The 23,527-nt window shown below is 41.8% G+C and overlaps 2 protein-coding genes across 2 annotated transcripts in view; both read left to right on the forward strand.

Moving 5' to 3' along the window:
• Nucleotides 1-23,527, forward strand: part of LOC127055870 (myb/SANT-like DNA-binding domain-containing protein 2) — a 371,855-nt gene that overhangs the window by 60,898 nt on the left and 287,430 nt on the right. The gene's annotated exons all lie outside the window — the stretch shown is intronic.
• Nucleotides 1-23,527, forward strand: part of RASAL2 (RAS protein activator like 2) — a 283,345-nt gene that overhangs the window by 11,593 nt on the left and 248,225 nt on the right. Inside the window, exon 2 of the mRNA XM_050962981.1 lies at nt 16,592-16,642. Within this exon, the coding sequence (XP_050818938.1) occupies nt 16,592-16,642 (51 nt within the window). The remainder of the gene's footprint in view (nt 1-16,591; nt 16,643-23,527) is intronic.

Genomic DNA, 23,527 nt, shown 5'->3' on the forward strand with positions numbered 1-23,527 from the left:
CGCAGGGAAGGAGACCTGCTTGCTCGGGGGTTCGGCGAACGCGAGAGCAAACCGCGGGGAAGGAGACCAGCTTCGCCGCGGTTTGCTCTCGCGTTCCGCGAACCACCCTGCAAACCGCAGGGAAGGAGACCTGCTTGCTCGGGGGTTCGGCGAACGCGAGAGCAAACCGGGGAAGGAGACCAGCTTCGCCGCGGTTTGCTCTCGCGTTCCCCGAACAAGCAGGTCTCCTTCCCTGCGGTTTGCAGGGTGGTTCGAGGAACGCGAGAGCAAACCGCGGCGAAGCTGGTCTCCTTCCCCGGTTTGCTCTCGCCTTCCCGGAACCACCCAGCAAACCTCAGGGAAGGAGACCTGCTTGCTCGGGGTTCGGGGAACGCGAGAGCAAGCCGGGGAAGGAGACCAGCTTGATTACCAGAGGCTTCCTCAGGTATGCTGGGATACCTGCTTATTCCACGGAGGTCAAGAAAAGCGCTGGTAAGTGACTATACTTGATTACCAGCGCTGGATCACCAGCGCTGGATCCTCTACACCCGAGACAAAACGGGAGTACGGCCAGCGCTGCAAACAGGGAGTTGCAGCGCTGGTGGTGCCCTGCAGATGTGTACACCTCCTAAGTTGCAGCGCTGTAACTCCCTCACCAGCGCTGCAACTTTCTGATGTAGACAAACGCCAAAGGTGAAATCAGCCTACTGTGCTACTTAAGCTCACTGAAAGATTTAATTTAATTATGTGTTCCTGATATGCACTGGTCAGGGCTGTGAACTCTGCTATGGTCCTGGCCATTAGAAAAACGTAAGAAAATGACCTGATAGTGATCCTCTGGGTGTAGAAAACAGAAACGGGAATCTTACATACTCAGGTTGGCAACAGTTTGCAGCAGAGGCTGCAGCTGATTAGCTACTGCTTCACCAGTAGGTATTACCTTAGACATTAGATATTTCAACTGCCATATTTAGTCAGCCAAATATTCTATAAACAGAAAATCAGTTTATAAATCCATCTTATCCCCTTTGGGGCCTGCTAAGTGCAGTGTGGGAAGAATCTTTTTTTTTTTTTTTGAGACTGGTATTCAGTAAAATTTTGTCAATAGCTTTTTTTAATGATGCATATCAAATGGGTTATGCATACACACTAAAAAAAGCCCAGTGTTCCAAGCTGGGAACAGTAACAATTTGAAAAGGAAAACGTAGAGTACATCACTTACTACACACTCATATTCGTCCCTGAAATGTCCTACCAATCAAAATGTTGCCAACTGTACTTTTGACATCTATATATGATAACCATTTGAGTCCATAGCTGACACATCATCCCTTTTTTGTTTTCAGATGTTTATTGATGTGGCCTTTTCATGATTTGCTTGATGTTCACTGCTTTAGGATCAGTTTCTGCTCTATTTCAAAGTGGATACGTTCCTTTTATAGAAGGAAATCTTGTCCGACTAGTAGATTTCCATTTTAACCAGTATGTTTTTAATTTAGGTAGATGCAGACTCGGACATGAGTTTGATGTAGCCTCTCTCTTACTCCAAGGATAGAAGGTGTTTTTTTAGGGCAACTTCTTTCCTTTCTGATCTCCATCACTGATCACTGTGAATTTTGGGGGAAGTGGAGAGAATGGGATGCATGGGTTTCTTCAAAGCTGTCTTTTTTTGTTATTATGAATCAGTTAGCCTTGTACTCTAAGGAGGGAATGAACAGAACAGGTAATCATCAAGTGATCCATCCTCTGTCGCCTGTTCCCAGCTTCTGGCAATAGAGCTCAGGAGCAGTGTATGTGTTGTAGAGCTGTGCATGAAACATGACATAGGTCTTGATCCGGCTCCCATTGTCTTCAGCATATATTGGATCATATTGCTGCATCTGTTGGTAGTGACGGCTTGAAAACTCTGTTGCTCAATGCGTGGAAAACAAACTGGGAGAGGTATTCAGCAGTGTTGGGAGCAACAAGGCCTGAGTGCATAGAGGGAAGTGTGTTTGTTGCAGTTCCTGGCCGTAACAATGAGGTGCCACTCCTTCCCCTTTACCACCCAGTTTGACTGTTCCCCTGAGGAGGAATGTATACAACAGTATGATAGGATGGAGGTAGGACTCCAGTGAACTGGCAAAATGCCATGTAGGAGACTGGGCTCTGACCAGCCAGGAGCAGAGCATTTGAGGGACCTGCTTTGGAAGCCAGACCCCACAGCATTTGAAGTGACTAGCAGGGAACCATGGGGCCTCAAGACCCCATAGCTGCAGGGGACCAGAACTTTTGTAGATGTGGGGACTAGATCTGCTTGGGAAATCTGTGACCAGCAGGACTGAGACCTAAGGACTGGGCATCTGTAGGAGATGGCTAGGAAAGGACCCCTTCGTCTGTTCCTCCATTTCCCTCAATTTTTGGGAAGGGGCAGAGTTGGGGATGTGGCGAGGACGCAGGGGCACAGAGATTTTTTTTTCTCCCACCAACACTAGTAAATTTAGTCCTTAGGCTAGTTGATGTCATGTGACTTTATTCTAAGCTCTGACTTGCATTGGCTTTTCACTTAGTCATCAAAAGAGACTTTCTAGCCACCTACCCCTCTTCAATCCTTCCCCCAAACCAAGATTGTATTCTGCTCTTTCAAAACCTAATACAATTTGTAATCTGTTTTAAAGAGATGAAGAACATGTTAACAAAATATAAGGGTTGAATTATTTTCCTGCATGTTGGACTGGCAGAAGGGAGATGAATGTAACCCCACCCTCCATCCTTGCCAGAGTCCACTAGCAGCTCTACTGACTGAGTTGTCAAGAGGGATCACTAGTGACTGCCTTCTCCACTAGGACTCAGTGTGCTGCTTCTGTAGCATGGTAATAGCACTGCTAGCCTGACAGCAAATAATTCAGCAGGAGACCTGAACTCTGATTTCCGCTTGGGCTCCAAATTGCATCAAATGGTGTAACGGCTAGGCTGCTGGACAGGACAGCTATTTCTCTCCAACACTTGCCAGCAGAGTGTTGGGTGAAGGAGGGATGCTGTTTATGTTGAAGGCAGACATTGCCAAGTTAAAGGCTGCTGCTAAAATGGGCATGGAATATGAGCACTTTCAGTAGTAGCTTTGTGGATTTTGATAGTTTAATATCATAGAAGGTACATGTCTCATGAGGAAAACAGTAATATTTTTATTCTTCTCTACAATCTCCCTCCCCCCCTCCCCGGCCAAACCCTTTCTTCCAACCCCCTTTCTTACTTGGAAACTGTACAGAAGCTGTAATGAAGAGCTGGCACACAATTCCAGAGCTTTGAATAATCATGTTCTCCTTAATGTTATGACTAGCCATTGTGGGCACTATTCCATCTATCTTGCCGCCCCCCCCCCCTTTCAAACCTGATTTCAAACCCTACTGCTGTCAGTTTAGAATTTATTTAAAGAGGAACTGACTGGCTTTCTTTGCTCAGTTGTCCCTTGACAACAGAGGCCCGGGAAACAAGTTTAGTCTATTTTTCTTTTTGAAAAGTACAAATACAATCTAAGCCAAAAGTAATTTATTGAGATTTCCACAAACGAATTCTCTTCTGCTTGGCTCATAATTGTGGAGATACAAAATTAAAGATTTAAAGACCCATGAATAATGATTTATGTTAGGAAAGACGTTCCAAATGAAACAAAACATTTTTTTTTAATAATGCGACACTTCCAAAAAGTTCTGCACCTGTCACCATTCTAAATTTTGAACTGTTCTCCTCCAGATTTAGAGACCAAATGTTATCCAAATGTTTCTTTGGAATTAGGTAGGAAAATAAGTTTATGGGACAAATTAATTTGCATGTGATTTTAAAATGTAGTTTGCTTCTGCAGATGGTATTTGAATCCAGTTACTTGGAATGTAGAACAGCACATGCTAGGGCACCCCTTAGCTTGTGGGGTGACCACCCTCTTGTCTTCCAGCTGTTTTCCAAGTAATTTATTTGATTTTTACCACCTGGCTTCTTTGCCTCACCCTTTAGATTTGTTCTTAACACTCACAGTAAAGTGTGGGTGGCTAGGCAGGAGGTGAACAGCTGCACTTAGCAGCTCCAATAAACGACTTTATGAGAATTGTGCCCACATTGCACTAATACCATAGGCTTATAGCCAGAAACGACTGTAGAATAGGACAGAACATGGCCATTCCCTTTCTCCCTCCTTGCAGTGGGGAAAAAAGGCTCTGACTAAGTGCTCAGGATAAAGGAGGATAAGGTGAATTGTGTGTGTATTTATATGATGGCTTTCAAGCTTTTAAGCCCTCTGTCTGAGGCCAAAAATCTTTGTGCTTTTCAGCATCTTGTAAAAAGAGAGTATTATGGGATAAAAAGGGGGGGGGTGCATTTTCAAGTAGTTCAGGAATAAGTGTGAACTTCCTTAGAATTGTAACAATCTGAAACATCTTGTCAACTCTTAGGTATTCGGTGAAGGGGAGTGTGATTATTGAGGAACATTAGAGGAACAATATAGCTATTTATGTAGGACTCAACAAAATTAGTGTTTACTCCATTTCTCACTGTCTCCCTAGCTCTGCAACCTTCCTCACTGTAAATAAGTCACGTCTCTAAATTATGTTGGCATTCTTGAGAGGGCTGGTGTACAAAGAATTAAATATTTCCCTTAGCTGCATTGAAAATATTGGGAAAATTATATATGTTTGCCAAAAAAGAAGACAGTCATGAGAGATTTTACTGCCAAGCTATAGGGATATTCTAACAGTGTGAAAAATGAAAATTAATATCTCAACCTTCCTTGTTTTCAGTTGTTTGGAAAGAAATTACTGTAGTTTGAGAGAAACTTTTCTGTGGGTGGAGAGCCTCTAGGATCCCTTGTTTCATTTACTTCTCCGAGCCCTTTTAGACGCCTCATTATGATTAATGGTCTTTGTCCTATGAGGACTGTACCTAGCTTCCCTTATGCCCATCAGTGCAGATCTGGCCATCAAGCAGAGCAGGACTTTAAAATACTTAGCTGGAGGATTAAACCTATGAGTCATAAGTAGGTATGTGAGATTCTGGGGGTGTACCAAGTGACTGTCTATTGCCGGTGCCATGATGAGAAGCTTAACCAACCCTGGAGTTGCTGAGGAGGAGGAAGGTACAGAGATTCTTCCAGGGGTGCTGCCTTTTTGGGACTCCATTTTCGTGGGCGCCTGGTTTGTAAAATTTTTGGTGGTGCCCAGAATGGGTCTGCAAAGCTGTTCTGTCCATAGCACGGACTGGGGCACCTGCCCCAGGCCCCGCTGTTTGGGGGGTGTCCCAAGCTTCAGGGGGATGCAGGATCCAGGGCGGCCTGGAGAGTTAGTGGGGGGCCTGGTGCTGGCAGCAGCGAGCCAGCCAGCCCTGCTCTGCCTTGCCCCGCTGGCTCCTGCCATTGCTTGCTGCTGCCAGCACCAGGCCCTCTGCTAACCCTCAGGCCACCCTGGACCCCATGTCCCCTTGAAGCGTGGGGCTCACCAAAGCACAGGGCCCAGAGTGATTGCCACAGTCTGTCCTATGGACGAGACAGCTCTGAAAATATAAGTCCAAACATTGGTGGAGTACGGGCACCATGGGCCGATATAATTCGCCGCCTATGTCCATTTTCCATATCTGCTTCTGGTGTCTAGGTAAATTTAAACTCCCATTTTACTTTCTCCTGGCTATTTGAACAGAGTTCTGGAAGTGCCCTGCAGTCATTAGTGAGCCACATTTTGAGAATCTCTGAATTAGACCAGAGGGGAATCTCTTTCAAACACTGTAGAAGAGCTCCTGTTCCTTCTCCATATATCTTAGTTACTTTCATACTCTTATCTGTAGTTAATGATATTCCAAATTACTCTTCCTCTAGAATACACCCTCATGGACTTCCAAGGGCAGTCTTCATTGTTTTTTGGGGGGGTGAGGTCAAGGCCGTCTTAAAACATTAGCAGATTAAAATCATTTTAATTAACCTTTTCCTCACAAAAAAACAAAACTAACGTTTCTGATTAATGTTAGTTGTCTCTTGTGAACCTTAGAGCTTATCTGCAATCTTTGTGTGTTTCATTATAGCATCTCCAGCTGTATTGTAATTACGTGGGCATTGTTAAGCAGTGGATGTCATCACCTGATTTTTTTTTAATGCATTTACACGATCTGTGCAACTCTTTGCAAAGAGAGGTTGTTCAAAATCTTTAAAACTACTTTCTTCTTAATAAAAAATCAATTCGGCATTCATGAGCAGCCCTACGGTGACCAGTTGGCAAGGACATGCGATGGAGAAAAGAAATGCTATAAGGAAACTGTCATTAGTTTCATACTTCCAAAGAGGTATGATAGGTGTCCCTGTGGTGAGGAAGGGAAAAAGAATCTATTTAAAAAATGATCTTTGAACACATTGTGCTTTTAACTGCAACCTTGTAAGTGAGGGTTCAAAATATGACCTTAGTTCTGTGTGTTGTAGTCCAGGTTTAATGGTAAAACAGGTAGGTGTTGTCAGGAAAGTAGGGCAAGAGAACAGCATTCTTAAAAATCTGAACTGTTCCTAATTCTCTGTTTGTGCTATTGTGCTTCCTGTCACTTAGCAGTTCAAAGGCATTTTGAAGAGAGAGATTGAAATACCTCATTGGGGGCTTTGATAAATCCACCTGCTGATGGCATCAGATAACTGATTTATCATCTCTGACAGGTGGCAAATCACCTACACTTGTCTGCAGGACAAGTAAAATTTAACGATAGCAACAGGATAGCTTAAAAATTGTGCTGATCATGTAAATCCTGTTATCTCTGTAATCCAGTGGAAACCTTCTGAGCTTTAAAGTGACATCAAGTTTGTCTGAAAACATCAAGTAGTAACAGATAACAGGATTTTCTGTCTCAGTTCATTTTAAAATCCTGTTATCTTTGTCATTTTAAATCTTAGTATCATTTAATAGAGCAGGAGGGGAAGAAGGTGGGAATATAGGAAGTCCCCATAATAGGAATTTAAATTCAAATCCTCCTTCACAAAATAACCATTTTAAAGGATGCCAACTCAATTTGTATAAGAAACATGATTTGACTGGTAATAGTCTTTAAAAAAAAAATAAAGAACAGCATTAATAAAATTGGCAACCTGTCACAGACAGTGCAAAATACAGAGGAAGCTATGCTCAATCCAAAAAAGTCTCAATAGTTTTATTTAGTTTCTAAAATCTTTGGTGTATGGACTGTCTACTCTTCTGTACAGCGCCTAACACAATGGGGCTCAATTCTTAGTTGATTCATAGGTGTTACCATAATAAGCATAATGCCCTCTCTTCCCTCACATGCTTCAATTTTTTAAATTAGAGTTATCAGAAATTAGCAAGACTAAATGATCTAACACAGGGGTGGGCAAATTACGGCCTGGGGGCTGTATCTGGCCCTTCAGACATTTTAATCCATCCCTGGAGCTCCCGCTGAGGACCAGGGTCCAGGGCTTTCCCTGCTCTGGTGCTCCAGCTGGGGAGCGGGGCCAAGGGCTTGCCCCACTTTGTGCGTGCTGTTGCTCCGTACGGCATGTCTCCCCCACCCCTGGCTCCTACACATAGGGGCAGCCAGGGAGCTCCGCACACTGCCCCCCAAGCATTGCCTCTGCAGCTTCAATTGGCTGGGAACTATGGCCAATGGGAGCTGCCGGGGTGGCGCCTCCATGTAGCAGCCAGAGACATGCTGCTGCTTCCGGGAGCTTCATGCGGTAGGTGCTGCTCAGAGTCTGCACCCCTGACCCCCTCCTGCGCCCCTGCCCTAGCCCTGATCCCCCTCACCCTCCAAATCCCTTGGTCCCATCCCAGAGCACCCCCCCGCACCCCAACCTCCTCTTCCAGCATGGGGCCTTCTCCTGCAACCCTGAAGTCCTCATTTCTGGCCCCATCCCAGAGCCTTCACCCCCTCCCACACCCCACCCCCAATTTCTTGAGCATTCATGGCCTGCCATACAATTTCCATACCCAGATGTGGCCCTTGGGTCAAAAAGTTTGCTCACCCCTGATCTAACAGGTCTCCTGTATCCCCACTGGCACTGGAGGGCACTTACTGTTCAGTGTAGTTTGATGTTCCTAGTTAAGATGTTTCCACTGGTTTCTGTTGGTACATTATCCCACAATTTAACATCTCTCACATTTTTTTGTTAGGGAACGTTTTAGATTTACTTTCTTAATCTCACTTAATTTTGACTTGACGCTGCCATAAATAGCTCTCCACAGCCTCCTTGGTTTTTACATGGTTTGGATGTTTGGAGAACATCTAGAGTCTCCAAATACTGTGCCAGAGCCATCAAAATTTGGAGAGTTGCATGGTGGGGTTTTCTCTGTTAACAATATTTTTTTTTAACCTGCTATTGTAGTAAGACACTTGTGTTTACTGATTAGTATGCATGAAAATTTAGAGAAGTTGTTTTCCTTGTGCAATTTACTATCTTTTGTAACAAATTGTTCACTTTGACAGCACCTTTTCTAATCGGTTTGACTGTTGCCTATTTATAGTTGGTTTTCCATGTGGATCTTTCACATAGCAATGGGGAGAAAATGAGACACAAAAAATGGAAAATGAGAATGTAGTACCACAAAAACTGGTAGGATTTAGGGGAGGTGCAATATGCAAAACTACTTCAGATTTTTAAAAACGTTGACTAGAATTCAAGTTGACTGTCTACCTTTAAGTAATTCTCTGCATCTCACTGATTATTTGTGATGCCATCTTGGAGTTCACTGCAGTTTGTAAACCGTCACTTTCTGGTAGCAAAGTGCCCAGAAACGAACATGGTATTCCACGTGTGGTCCCAGCAGGCCTGCGCTATGTGATGAGCTTCTTCATGTGCATCCAAAAATTGCATTGGCCTCTGTAAGTGTGCAGGACTCACCCCTGCCGCGCCTCCTGCTGGTTGTCTCATTCAGCCTCCAGAACACCCTCTGCAGGCCAGTGTCCTGCTGCTGCTTGGCCCCTGTGTCCCTCCCGGACCCAGTGCCCTGTTATCTGGGGTGCTGCCCCTTGGCAGTAACCACTTTCTCTCAGGGTCTCCCCTCCATGGGGAACCCCCACCCACTATCCCCACCTCTCCTCAGTATAAGGCTAGTGCCAGTCATTGTCTAGCCCCCGTGCCCTGGGGCAGACTGCAGTATCAGCCTACTCATCACAGGCAAGGTTGGGTTTGGACCTGCTGCCTTTGCCTACTCCTGGGCTGCCCTCTGCAACCCCCAGTACCCGTTGGCCTTCTGCTAGGCCACAGCCTGGGGCTTTCTAGGCTGGAGCCTTCCCAGTTCCTCTGCCTTTACCCAGCCCTGCTCCACTCAGGTACTCTGCTCAAGTCCCTGCAGCCAGGTCCATCTCCCTCTACAGCTAGAGGGAGACTGCTGAGTTCCTGGCTCCCAATGTCTTATATAGGGCCAGCTGAGGCCTGATTAGGGTGTGGCCCAGCTGTGGCTGCTTCCCTAGTCATCCTGTTAGCTGCTTTCCCTGCCACAGCCCTCTCCCAGGGCTGTTTTAAGCCCTTCAGGGCAGGAGCAGAGTAACCACCCCGCTACAGCCTCTCCCTCTTTTTCTTGCTGTCTGATAGTGCAAACTCCTGTTTAATTTGTTGTCCACCTTCACTGTGTCTTTCATCACTTCTGGTTTCCAGGTTTCTATCCTGTCCATTATTATGAAAATTAATCCCTGTGTGCTCCTCACCACTGTCCAGTACACTGCCTTCTGGAAAGAAAATAAAATACCATATGAGCCAAAACGTATCCAATACAGTAGTTAAAAATAGCCCTTGTTTTCTAAGGGTATGTCTGTGTTGCACCTAGACACTCACGGGTGGCCCATGCTAGCTGAATTGGGCTCGTGGAACTCAGGCTAGGGGGCTGTTTAATTGCGGTGTAGACTTTCGGGCTTGGGCTGGGGCCCAGGCTCAGGGACCTCGCATCACAGGGTCCTACAGCTCAGGTTCCAGCATCTACACTAATTGTGAACATCTAGTTCACTAGATGAACATCTGCACTAATTAAACAGCCCTTTAGCCCAAGCCCTGTGAACCTGAGTAAGGTGGCATGGGCCAGCTGTAGGTTTTTAATTGCAATGTAGACACACCCTGAGTCTGCAGTACTGTATTCTTGTCATGTGGATACGTGCATGCAATTCGTGTTTTTTAGTAACTGTCAAATGAGCTCTGCTTTTTAGGTGGAGAGAAACTTCAGTGTAGATATGGTAGTTTTGCTCCCAGAGATCATAGTAAGTGGGTTTAGAAAATAAAATACATCTAGACTTGTCCTGATGATTCCAAATATATTTATTGTATTCCACACTAGATATCTGTGAAATAAAAAGTAGAACTACCACGTTACTACATTGATAGGATTTCCTTGCTCACATACATTTGATAAGGCAGTCCCTGGAGCTGGTCCCCAGGGCCAGTGCCCTGGGCTGCTAGAGCAGCGGCTGGCGGTGGAGCCGCTGCAGCAGCGGCCAGTGTGGCTGACCCCAAGGCCACCTGCTTGGGCGGCCCTGGGTTCAGCCACACTGGCCACTGCAGAAGTCATGGAAGTTCCAGAAAGTCCCAGAATCTGCCACTGCAGAAGCCATGGAGCCCTAATCACTGTCTATAAGTACTTACATGGGAAACAAATATTTGTTCAATCTACCAGGAAAAAAAATAGCAAGATCTAATGGCTAGAAATTGAAGCTAGACAAATTCGGATTGGAAATGAGACATTCATTTTTAACAGTGAGGGTAATTAACTATTTGAACAATTTCCCAAGAGTTGTAGTGAACTCTCAATCAATGGCAATTTTAAAATCAAGATTGGATGTTTGTCAAAAAGATAAATGCTCTAGCTCAAACAGGAATTAATTCAGAGCCTGTGTTATGTGGGAGGTCAGAGTAGATGATCACAATGTTCCCTTCTGGCCTTGGAATCTATTAATCTACTTTTAAAAACACTAGAGAGTAAGGCAACGATTTGTGTCCTCCCCTCTTTTTAGAAGTTGGAGAATGAAGTTTCTTGGTCATTTAATTGATGGAGCAGATCAGTGAAAACTGGGAGAAATAGTTGAATCATTAAGTTTTATAGCAGTTTGGTCCATTAGCTGGGCTGTCATCTTTTTCCACTGAGATTTTAGCTATACTATATCTGTCTTGTGGAAGATTAAAGATTTAAATGTTTACAACTTTTTCTTTGCTTCCCAGGACCCTTGTGCTAATCTAAAATAGGATATACACAGAGATATGCTTTCCAATATAATAAATATGAGTTTAGCAAGCAGATCTCAGACCCAACTATTATAACTTACTTTGCTTAGGCTTCTGGTATGGGCTGGTTCATAACTGAAATGTTTTGTTTCTACTCTTGGACTGTGCACCTCCAACTCTCTGCTGTAGGTCAGTTCTAGAGTGTGGAATAATGTGTGGCTTGATAGCCGAAGAGGAACATGTATTGGAAGTGGTGCAAAAACACTAGAAAAAACTGTGTAGAGTAGCTGCTTCAGCTTCGTTTAGCTGCAGAAAAATATTCACCTCCAGCATTTTGTTGTTATGGTGGAGGTAGTGAAAATGCTCGCTCTTGCACCTAAACCTGCTTTTTAAGGATCTGTAGGAGGTACAGTAGCTACGCATTGCCCTCATCCCCCATGATATTGTTGCATGTCATATTGACACTGGAGAAAAGTTGGAGAAGATGTAAAATATCATTGATTTTTTTCAGCGTTTTTTAATATTTATTATTTTCATGCTTTTGACCATCATTCCTTGGCAAAATGAGATGGCTCTTTGACTTTCCCTTTGCTGGAGTTGATGAAGTGTTGTCCAAAGAGGAAAAATTGTTCATTGACTTCTGCTAATAAAATAAAATGATTAGCTTGTGCTGTGTATTCCCTATGAGCACATAGAACAAAAGTTAATTTCAGATATATTATCTGTGGCTTTTTAATAGCACTTCAATTGTTCTTGTAACTATATTTTTAGTGCGCATGAATTGTGAAGGGTTGGAAAAGAATTTCCTAACCCCAGTGTGGATTACAATAACTGGTGTCCTGCATTTACACTCTCTCTCTCTCTGATTAGCAAGCCTGCCTGTGAAATTAGACTTTTTTAATTCTCTCCACTCCCTTCTCACACCTATCTCCCTCCCCACCCCACCTAAATAAATAAACCTAGCTAGACATGAAATAACAGCCTACCATCGATCTTTCCCAGGATTCTTTTTGTCAAACAGTGAACTGTTGCAAATCTGGCTGCCATTAACAGTGGTGCCAGGTTTACCATGTGGTGGTTTTTAATGAGTAAGAAATTATTTTGCCTGCTTTTTGTCTGTCTTCTATGGTGTGAAATTCAAAGCTTCATCACTAAGAGGAAAATAAAGCTATCTTGCAGATAATCAGTGTAGCGTGAAAGATACTGAACACTGCCTCTGATCATAAAGAAAGACTCACTGAAAATATTTGTTTTAAATATAATCAGATGATTCATAATGAAATAAGAACCTATTACCTTGACAGGGTTAAGAGTGGGTATCTAGAACCTATTGAGGAACATAAGACCTTAAGGATGCCGGGGGGTAAGTTCTATCAAAAATAATTTGGTTAAATGTACAGTGGCTGAACTGCTTGACTTCATATGCATGCCACTGGATTCTGCATGCCCCTACTCTTGCTCTGCAGCACTGGCAGTCCAGAGCGCCTGCTGGAAAGTATCATGACATTAAGAACACTTGTCAGTGTTACAGTGACAAGAAGCTTCATTTTAAAGTATTTTTGTTTCTTTAATACACACATCTTAAACTCTGTTTTTAAAACTAGTCAGTTTTCTTTTTTGAGGTGCCTTCACTAACAATACATAGCAGAATGTGGCATATGTAGCCAACAAACTGGGCTTGAGTGCTTTTCTTTGGTGGTTTTCAAGACTTTTAATATTAGCGACTTATCAGGCTTATCTGTGTACACTGCAAATCAATCGGTGTATGCAGAACCTGTTTAAAAAGTGTCTGAAATATGATTTGATCAGCCATTGTGTTCAGAGTTTCTTCAATAAAAGTGTTTAAAACTATTTCAGGGAACATTGTTACTAGTCCAGTATAGACAGGGCTGAAAGACCATGTTAGGGGAGTTGTAGCAAGGCCCTTGACAGAATGCAAAACACAGTTAAGTCCTGTCTTAATCAGGGTGGATAAAAATCAATGATTTAAAAAAAAAACTGGATTTTTTTAATTAAATCAGGTTTTTTGATAAAATGCTTTTTGAGGGAAAAACTTACCTAAAGATACATTATAGCTCAAAGATATCTCATCCTGGAATAGGGATTATAAATTCTAATTCTATAGTATAAGACAATATATTTATGTAATTAAGAAAAGTTTTGTAAATGAATTCCCATAGTTCATGGTTAAGGGACCCAATTTTATAGGGCTCCAGGGGGCTTCTGTATAGATTACTTAGGTTACTCTTTCTATCTACTCAATGGGACTCAGTGCTCAGTCTAGAAGATACCATCAAAGATGCTTAATTTTGTAGGTCTCAAACTGTGGATTTGTGTCTCCAGAGATAACATGCTTGTTAACAGCAAAAATGTTTTTAAATAAACAAACACTATATAGAGATGAGAAATAACAGACCTCAACCCTATTGTCCCTCTGCAAATTTGTGTATACACAGAGTCAATCCCTTACCTATCTCTGAAAGTGCAAAGTTTCAAAAAATTCAATGAATAGAAAAGATTGTTGGGGGCAGAGTAGATCTGGACAAGTCAGAGAAGAAGTCTGGAGATAAATGTGAGAAGGGAGGGACAGGCAGTAGAAACAAAAGTGAAACTGTTTGAGCAGCATATTCCAGAAGTCTAGAGGTCTTTCTAAGCAGGGCCTGCTCCAGCTATTTTGTCGCTCCAAGTGGCGAAGGGGGCAAAAAAAAAAAGATAAAACTGCAATCGGCGGCACTTCAGTGGCAGCTCTGCTGTGCCGCTTCATTCTTCGGTGGCAATTTGGCAGCAGGTCCTTCACTCCGAGAGGGACTGAGGGACCCGCCATCGAATTGTCGCCGAAGACTCGGACGTGCCAACCCTTTCCATTGGCCTTTCCTTTGCTGGTGTCTGGAGCCGGTCCTGTTTCTAAGTGAAAGCCTTACTTGATTTGAGATCTACCATACCATTCTCTCACTAGAAGGGAAAACCTATCATGGCAGCGGGTCGTAAAAGAGACCCAGTTTGGGAATAAGGGCCATTCAAGAAATGTATGTTTGCCAGAGGTGAAAGTAAGCCAGTATGGTCCGGTACGGCGTACCGGCAAGAGCCAGTATGCAGTGCCAGACTGCACCAGCTTCCGCGGCAGGGATTTAAAGAGCTCTGGGCTCCCTGCCACAGTGGGCAGCCCAGAGCCCCTTAAATCACACCCGTGGTGCCGGCAGTCGGGCTGGGGCCGGATTTAAAGGGCTCAGAGCGCCCCCAGCTGCGGGAAGCCCAGAGCCCTTTGAATCCCGCCCACTGCTCTGGCAGCCAGAGCTGCGGTGGGGATTTAAAGGGTCCGGGGCTCCCAGCCACCTCTGCAGCTGGGAGCCCCGGGTTGATTTAAAGGCCTTGGGGCTCCCAGCCACAGCCGGTGTCCCAGGGCCTTTAAATCTTGAGGCCGCGTCTCCTCCGGTTGAGGCCACGCCCCCTCAAGACTCCGGCAGTACTGGTAAGTCCTATAAATTACTTTCACCCCTGATGTTTGCTGATGAAGTTTTAAAGAAAGTCACACCGGTGAACTGATGGAAGTCACTTACGCACTTGGATTCAGAGACTGTTGAAGTGATGATCTCACTTTTAACAGAAGTAGCTCTTTTTGCTGGTGTAGAAAGAATATTTTCTTCCTTTGGACTAATTCATTCCAAATTGAGAAATAGTTTGGGACCTGAAAAAGCAGGAAAGCTTGTGTTTCCCCCCCGCCCCCCCCCCAATTATGAACAAACAGGAAAATGAAGGTGAAGATGATTGAGTTAGCTGCAGAAGCCATTATTTTAAGTTTCTCATGTTGACCTGGCTGACATAGTAGATTTTTAATTTTTTTTAAATATTTCATTTAACTATTTTAGTTAAAAACAATTTTAACAAAAATAAACCTGATTTTAAAAAAGTGAATGTTTAATTAAATTCAAAAATTTATATGCTTGTTTTGCTAAAATATTATGTTTGCCACTGAAGAAGAAAAAAACAAAATACATAACATGTTTTTAGTTAAATAAAACAATTTAAATGTCTGTCTGGTGATGTTCTCCTCCTAATATTAATGATAGTTCACCTCCCAGTGACTTCATAAATATCTTCTTCCAAACAATCATTCATTTTCTGATATAGCTGTAAAACTAATCTGAAAAGTTTTCAAAATAAATCACTTTTTAAAAAATGTATAGTGTGTACCTTCTAAAAGTGAAACCTACATCTATCTATGAGTTGTGAAGAATATGTTTTAAGATTGTAACAACAAACAAGAATGCACTTCTATATCAAGTCTTCCTGACCAGTGATTTAAATCATGATTTAAATCAAATCCACCCTTAATTGAAAATGTTTCAGTCATGTTGGGAATAAATTATTTAATGTAGATGGGTCCTAAGTGCTGTGTACAGCAGTATTCCCAATGATTAGTGTTCTGAATATATATTTCTGGATATTCATTTTTGACCTCTTGGTTGTCCCTGTGGTCTTCGCAGCATTTTTTCAGTAGTGTTCAGTATTGGTATATTATAACTCCAGGCACCCAGCAATTAACAAGGCAGGTCAAAAGTGATTTCTGGTTCGTCTGCACTGACCTATGGGATATTCTGTGGATGGTACTTTACAGAACAATTATCTGAAAATCTGTGAGCTGTCATTTAGGATTGACCAGCTACCTTAAAGCCATTCTGGATCACTTACCTTGAATGGTGAATTTGTAGAGCTTACTTCCTCTTCATAGAGAGTACAAATCTGCCAGTTCCTGCATTTCCCAGCAAGAGGTTTTTTTTTAGTTTTAATTCCCTTGTCATAAACACAGTAATGAAAGTCATCCCTGCATCTGTGTCCCTCTGTACTGGATTTGCCAGAAAAGCAGTTTAAATGCCAGCTTGTGCTCTCTTCGTCTTTCGAAATAGCCATCTTTCACTCATCTTAAGGAGAACTATCAAATTTTAATACTTTCAAGAGTGGATGGCACTGGCTAGATACAGGTCTAGTATAGGCTGATGTTTATGCAAATTTTCATTTGTGATTCCACCCAGTGCACCTTTGGCCTGATCTGAAATCTTGTGCTAATCTGTTATTCTCCCTAACTGTTATTTGAATATTAGTCCTTTTGATTACCCTATTGCTGACAAACCCAGGTTTTTCCTCTTTCGCTTTTTAGGGCCAACATACTGTAGTTATAGCTTAGTGAGCTAGATTCTATCCCTTCTCGTGCATGATTACATTACCAATCAAATGCCGGTTACAAAATCTCCATTACTTTTGGTGATTTCAGTGGTGATTAAACAAAGATTAATTTTCATTTCCCAAGCTGACTTTACAAAGTTGGCGGTTATAAAAATCAGCGCAGGAATCAGAAAAAGAATATTTATGGAACCACCTCAACACCCTTTACAGTCACTTTTCAGATTGCAACTGCACTTTTAAAAGTAGCTTTACCCCTCCCCCCATTCTCTCTTTCAGCTTGGGTTAAGAAACTGAAGAATCTTAAATGGACGAGGACAGTCACTGATAGTACGTGAGTTTTAGGACTTGTTCTATTCACACCCACTTGTGTATACAGAAGATTAGATTTTTTTTGTCAGTGAGTTTTCAAGTTCACTTCAGGAGTCCTCTATTTTTCTAGGGTGTGCATCAGTGTTAGTGTCCAGAAAAGAGTACGTATTGGTTTACATAGTTGGTTTGAGACAGTTGTGTGTTACTGTTGTAAATCTAAGTTTGTGTATACCACATTGCATTAGAAAGCCGAAATAATTAGATGCCTGTCTCATTTCTCTGTAGATGATTGTACAAAGTTATACATTTTCTCTTCCCATGACTACTGGATTTGAGCGAGTGGTTAGTTAGGCCAAGTCTAGTTGCTGGTATAGCTATACTGGCAAACCCTCCTAGTGTAGGAGCAGCTTATTAATGGTAAATGACTGCTTATAACAGTTTCCCAAGCAAAATAAGCTATAACAGCAAAAGCATTTTTTGGTCGTTATAACTGCACTTAAAACTAGGATCTTTGCTGCTCTAGAAATTTAATTTAAAAACAAACTGTAAAGCAACATTGCTATAACAGCAAAAGTTTCTAGTGTATACCTAGCCTTAAGCCCCTTTCAGAACTGCTCCAGGGCATGGACTTTATTACCCACATTGCAAACCCAAGACTTGATCCAGTTTAACATCCCTCCTCTCTTCTTTTTAAAAAGAAATTGGAGACAGGAACATCATTTCTTATAATAAAAGCTATTGCTGAAGTGCTCATTGCTACTTCCAAGAAAAACACCTGTCTGATGGAGGGTACTGGTAATCAAATAAAGACATAAAGTGGCTAAAAATTCAATGGTTAATTCTAAGCAAGAGCAGCAAAACTGAATGGCAGTGGCCATAACTTCATGGGGTTTAAAATGTAGCAGATGAATGAAGTGATGCTATCTGGCTAAAATGCTTTTATACTTTTAGCCACAGTGACTAAACTTAATTCAAGAATGATCTGAATTTTTTATTCAAGCATATATTTATATACTGTATCCAGTACACCTCTACCTCGATATAACACTGTCTGTGGGAGCCAAATAATCTTACTGTATTATAGGTGAAACCGCATTATATCGAACTTGCTTTGATCCACTGAAGTGCGCAACCCCCCACTGCCCCCCGGAGCACTGCTTTACCGTGTTATATCCTAATTTGTGTTATATCGGGGTAGAGATGTATGTACAGTGGGTAAAGAGTATATATACTGGCTATGTTTACACCTCCTTCCCATATCCTCGGTATGTTTCTTTCTATTTCCAAAATGGGTAGAGTAAAGGACACAGTGTGACTTGAATTCTAAAAGCTTTAACCTTTATTTGTTCTAGTCTGGATTGCATCTGGATATGCTGCCTCTCCTATCTAGGTCATCAGTTAAAAACAGACTCAGGATATTAGTGACCAGAAGGCATTCCCATATGAGAGCTGTTTTAGCCTATGTAAAATGGTTCTGATCTCAGTTCTGTTCCTGTTGGTCAGAAACAGTGCTGCTGTTAGTCTTAGCAAATGCCAGTGATTGAATGGCAGTGAAGAAAGAACTGCACTGTTATCCTAGGTGTTCTGTCCAGGTCAGGATTGGAACATAGTGTCAGGGCAGCATGTGGAAAGCTTGCACTTGCTACTACCTGTGCTGTCCCTGCTCTTAAGAGAAGGGAGTCAGTCTGCAGGGACTGTCAGTTTGACTTCTTTCATGAGTGATAAATTTGCTTGCAGGCTTTCTATGCTCTGTGATGCTATTTATTGATCTTATTGGACTCCTTGTTGGAACAAAGTGGTGGTGTTTTGTTTACCATTCTGTGGCTAAAAGGATAACTTGGTTTTCCCTCCCCTTCTCATTTTCATACGTGTCTGAGTTTGTGGCTTGCCTCTGGACTTGCCCGTTTGAAATCTGAAAAAGTTAAACAGGATATGGGATAATTAAAACTGACTTCACCTTGCAAACAAATCAATGGCAATCATAGTGCCCTTCCCAGAACTGGGTGTGGTGGTTGGACTAAAACGTGTCAGAAGTACAAAGAGAACAGAGTCCTACTCTTTACTGGCAGACAAAAAGATAATTTCTGAAGACTCCCTGTTTGTACTGGGATATTTATGCTCTTATTGCGCAGTTTCCATCTCCTTCATTTTCTGGATTATCTAAATGAGGTAATCTTACAAGGATCCTTTAGACTCGTTTTCATATAATTTGAAACTTGTTATCAAAGCATCTGCTTTTGATTCAAATGGAAAATTTCAGTGTTTTTGATGACTTTACTTGGAAGTACTTCCTTGCATTTTGTTCCATCCCCTTGTTCAACTGGGAATGAATAAAGTTCTGTAACTTCTAACTTTTAAATTGAGTCCAAAATCTGGAGCAGTCAGAGGAGGAGAAGGGATGGGTGAGCACTCACAGTAGTGGGAGACCTTTTTTTGAAGAGGGAATTCCTTAGCCAATCACCCAAGTATCTTATTCATTTTTGGCTTATAATCACATATGTTCTTATTACCATTTTCCTCCGCCTCTCTTCCCACTTCTTTCCATTGATTGTTACTAGGGTTGTCAACTTTCTAATTGCTGAAAACCGAACACCCTTCCCTGCCCTGCCTCTTCCTCTGAGGCTCCGCTCACTCCTCACCCTCCCTCCCTCTGCGTCCCCCACCTCACCCCCTGGGACTCACCTGCTGCCTGCAGAGCCCAACTTGGAGGAGCTGACACAGAGCCTGCCCAATCGGGGCACAGCGGAGGGTTGGTCCCCCAGAATAAGGGGCTGAGGCCGGGAGAGGTTTGAAGTCTTTAAGTGAAGAGTGGATGCCTTTCTAAAGGAGCTGCTATAGTTCAAACAGAAGCGATAGGCTTGATATAGGAATTAATTGATGAGGTTCTCCGGCCTGTGTTATACAGGAGATTAGACTAGATAATCATAGTAGTCCCTTCTGATATGAAAATCTGTGAATCTAAGAAATATGGAGTGGGAGGTGGAACCTGATTGGGGCCCTGGGCATTACTGTGATAAAAGTAAGTAGGAAAGTAAAGCATAAGTGAAAACAGAACTTACGATCATGGCTTTTCTTTGCAATAAATATTATAAATAATGAAATTCACCCCAATCATCTTTGGAGTGCTCTGCCAACAAAATAAAATTACAGAATGCTAGACTTTATACAAAATAGTTAGACAGTAAGTACACTTGAAAAGAAGGGGTGGTTTTAATGTTTCTTCCCTAGAATTTGAAGGAATGGACTGTTGTGAGGAGTCTAGCTCCGTTTTTGGAGAGCGCCTTTTCCACATTTGATTATAGTACATGGGCCAGGACATAAATTGGAGACTGCATAATGTCCTCAATCTGCAGCAGATCTACCACTAATGTCAGTGGGAGCTTTGCACAAAGATCCACAGTAGAATAAGACCTTATTTGTTACTAATTTTTTTTAGCTGATTTTATTTGTCTCATTCAGCATTACTCACTGGGAAAATATGATCTGCATTAGGACCACTGCTACTCCTACCCTTTTGTTCGTTTGTTTTGTTTGTGTCTCTGTGTGTGCCCCTCTGTTTTCCCTCTAAATTTCTTTTCTTGCAGCAAATCTCAGCTTACCTGTGGGATTTACTTGCTACGCGTCCTATCTGGTAAAATGATCCGGGATGAAATAGCTGACATGTAAAATATCATAATTAGGCTTCAGTTAACGGCCTAGTGAAATTATTAAATTAATGAGTACGGGGAGTGAACACCTCCCAAAGCCATTGTCTCAGATTGTCTGCAGACTCAGGAACACAACACTGCATTGATTTATACTTGTTTTGCATTTGGAAGTGGGTTTTTTTTATTGCTGTTTTTTGCAACCATGAAGGCTGGAAATTTACTCTTTTTTTCAGAATGAAAGCTTGGATTCTGCAGAATAGAAATATGGTGGTGTAAGATGAGTGTTTGATATCTCTGGGCTATTGTGATGTTTCCAGGGTAGCAAGTTCCACAATCGGTAGGCCAGGCTTTTGTGCAGTTGTGGCACTCCTAAGCAGTGGATGAATTGAGTGCTGCTGGAGAAACACTGAGGCTCATGATAATTTGCTGCTAGCATTGTATATTATTGTTTTAAACAAAAGTGCAAATTGTGTACACAGGTTTTTTGTTTTTTTTGCACTCTAGTTCAAACCCTCTGAAAATATCAATAAGCAAAGACAGCAAACTAAGGACAGGAGCTAATAGAAAAGAATAAGCAAACTGCATATGACAAGGCTTGCAACAAGGCTTTTCTTGTGGATATTTTTGGTTTGGCTATTGTTTGCCTAGCCTTCACTTCTCAATTTCCAGTAAGAACTCCATTTTCCTCCCAGCTGCTGCCGCTTTTTCAGTCCCCTTAAAAGAAGAGAGACAAAGTTGGTTGCTTTTCTTGGAAATACTACATGAAATCTCCACACAGTCATACTACTGGGTATGCAAATAGTGTCCTCTTTTCTGCTGTTAGTGACTTTATTTCCATTACACTTCTAAGAAAACATTATTTTTTTTTAAGTGAGTATGCTTCCTTTAGTTTTTACGTTTTGAGTTTTCATGTAATGTAGATAGCTCCTTCTGCATGTTTTTGGTTGTGAGGACCGCTTTTTGGTGAAATGGTGGAAATACAGAGCAGTCCTGAAGTCACAATATACAAGTAATACTAATGTTCACAAAGGCTCTGTCTATATGTACTATTACACAGCAGAGCCATTTAATAGTGGTGTCTAGGTACATGCTTGCAGTATATGCATGCAAAGTATATTCCTGTGAGCTGTATAGTCCTTAAAGGCAGGAGCTGCATAAAATCAGAAGCAAAACAATCTCAAGTTAAAAGAAAGTTATCTAGCATGTTAAGTATCCTAGCAAATTCTGACTGGCTTGAAAGTCTAAATTTCACTTACACCATCACCTAGGGAAAAGTTACAAAATGCGAGAGGAAATAGATTCATTTAAGAAAAATTCCATTAGCTTGTCAGGAAGACTTTTGTGTTCCCAGTTGTCTCTTTAAAGGGTGATTTTCATGCTGTGACAAAGTTCAGGCAGAGGGGTATGTTTGCGGGTAGAACATTTTTACAAAATACAATGTGCTTTGTCAGCCATGCTCCATTTCCCTTGCTTGTATGTCTAATCGCTGAAGAAGTCTTTATCTGAATGTTTCAGTGAGATTTCTCCTTCACTGCAAGAGAAGAGAATCTGGGCTCTGAAATCACAATAATTTTCATAATAAAAACAGATGGCTGTCAGAATTTCAGCATTATGACTTTATTTCATCATTGAAAACAGGAGACTCCTTTTTTGTTTTGTTTTAAACTCAGATGCCTTTAGTTAACTACAGCAGTAATAGTGGAAATTCCTAGACTTAGAGTTAAGTGATATATTTGAAAACTTACCCTATATGAAAAGTACTTCTTCATAGTTAAATAAAATAGTCACTTTTTTAAATGGAAATGTGACTTATCCTTCCATAAATAGATGATGCCTCGTTAGTGATTAGCACATGACTAGTGTTTCCTTTTGCCCACCACCACAGTTCTCCAGTAGATCAACATTTCTCTCCAAAACATCATTGAGCTGCAGTGCATGAGGCTTTATGTAGACTCAGTGTTAATGATCCATAATTACATGAACGAACTGATCTTTGGCAAAGTGTACTTCTGCAGCTCACTGAGTCTTATTACTTTACATTTGCTGCTCTCAGATAAGTCTGTGCAAGCATAGGATAACCTTCTATACTCAGCAGGTCACAGGATCTCACTTTAAAAAAGAGAGAAAAGCCATTTTTTAATTTCTAACGGACATTTTAACAAGTTGTAGCAAACACCATAACATTGTCTTGTCTCATTCTGTCATTGGTTGATTGGATTGAAAAATTTATGCATCTGTCTTTAAACGGCAATGACTTACTGGCTGGGTATGAGTGTGTGTTGCTGTCTCTGGCATAATGAGTTAACTCAGGGGTCGGCAACCTTTCAGAAGTGGTGTGCCAAGTCTTCATTTATTCACTCTAATTTAAGGTTTCGCATGCCAGCAATACATTTTAATGTTTTTAGAAGGTCTCTTTCTGTAAGTCTATAATATATAACTAAACTATTGTTGTATGTAAAGTAAATAAGGTTTTTAAAACGTTTAAGAAGCTTCATTTAAAATTAAATTAAAATGCAGAGCCCCCCAGACCGGTGACCAGGACCTGGGCAGCGTGAGTGCCACTGAAAATCAGCTCGTGTGCCACCTTCGGCATTTGTGCCATAGGTTGCCTGAGTTAACTCATGGCTGTGTCATGAATGAGCTTATTAAAATTCTTCAGTAAAGAATTGTATTTAAGGCAGACTTTTGCTTTGCTCTCCCTCCAACCCCCACTTGATTGCCAGGTCCTCTATATCTTTTTGGCAATGATAGAAAACTTGGAGGAAAAATCTTTTCTCTTCTGGAATTAATTCTATATAACTACCTTTTCATAGCACGTATGGGACATTTGTGAAGAGTAGATAACTAACACTTCTGTATTTATGCCAGCAGCAACTGTGCAGGCAAACTTTATTTTACAGGCTAAAGTCTGTTGATGTCTTCTAGCTATATCCCTCAGCTGTTACTAACCATATCCCAGGGGAATGCATCGCCTTTCAGTTTCTCATTGACTCTTAGAGCCGTGGCCATTTATAAGTGGGGAATCAAGTTGCATATGAAATTAGTAGTTCAGCATTCCCTTTTATTTTTAATTTTAATATAGTTTTAACAAACACCATTTGTAGACCTTGAAACATTTATCTGACACTCACTAGCCTGAGGACTTAAGCTTGGTAGCTGGGGTGAAGAATACCTGACCCACCACTTCGCCAGCAGTTTTAAAGGAATTAAATCGTAGTGCGCTTTGACTGACAATGTGGCAATTACCTTAAATTTA

The sequence above is a fragment of the Gopherus flavomarginatus genome, chromosome 7, assembly GCF_025201925.1.
Source record: "Gopherus flavomarginatus isolate rGopFla2 chromosome 7, rGopFla2.mat.asm, whole genome shotgun sequence".
NCBI classification, from domain to species: domain Eukaryota; kingdom Metazoa; phylum Chordata; order Testudines; family Testudinidae; genus Gopherus; species Gopherus flavomarginatus.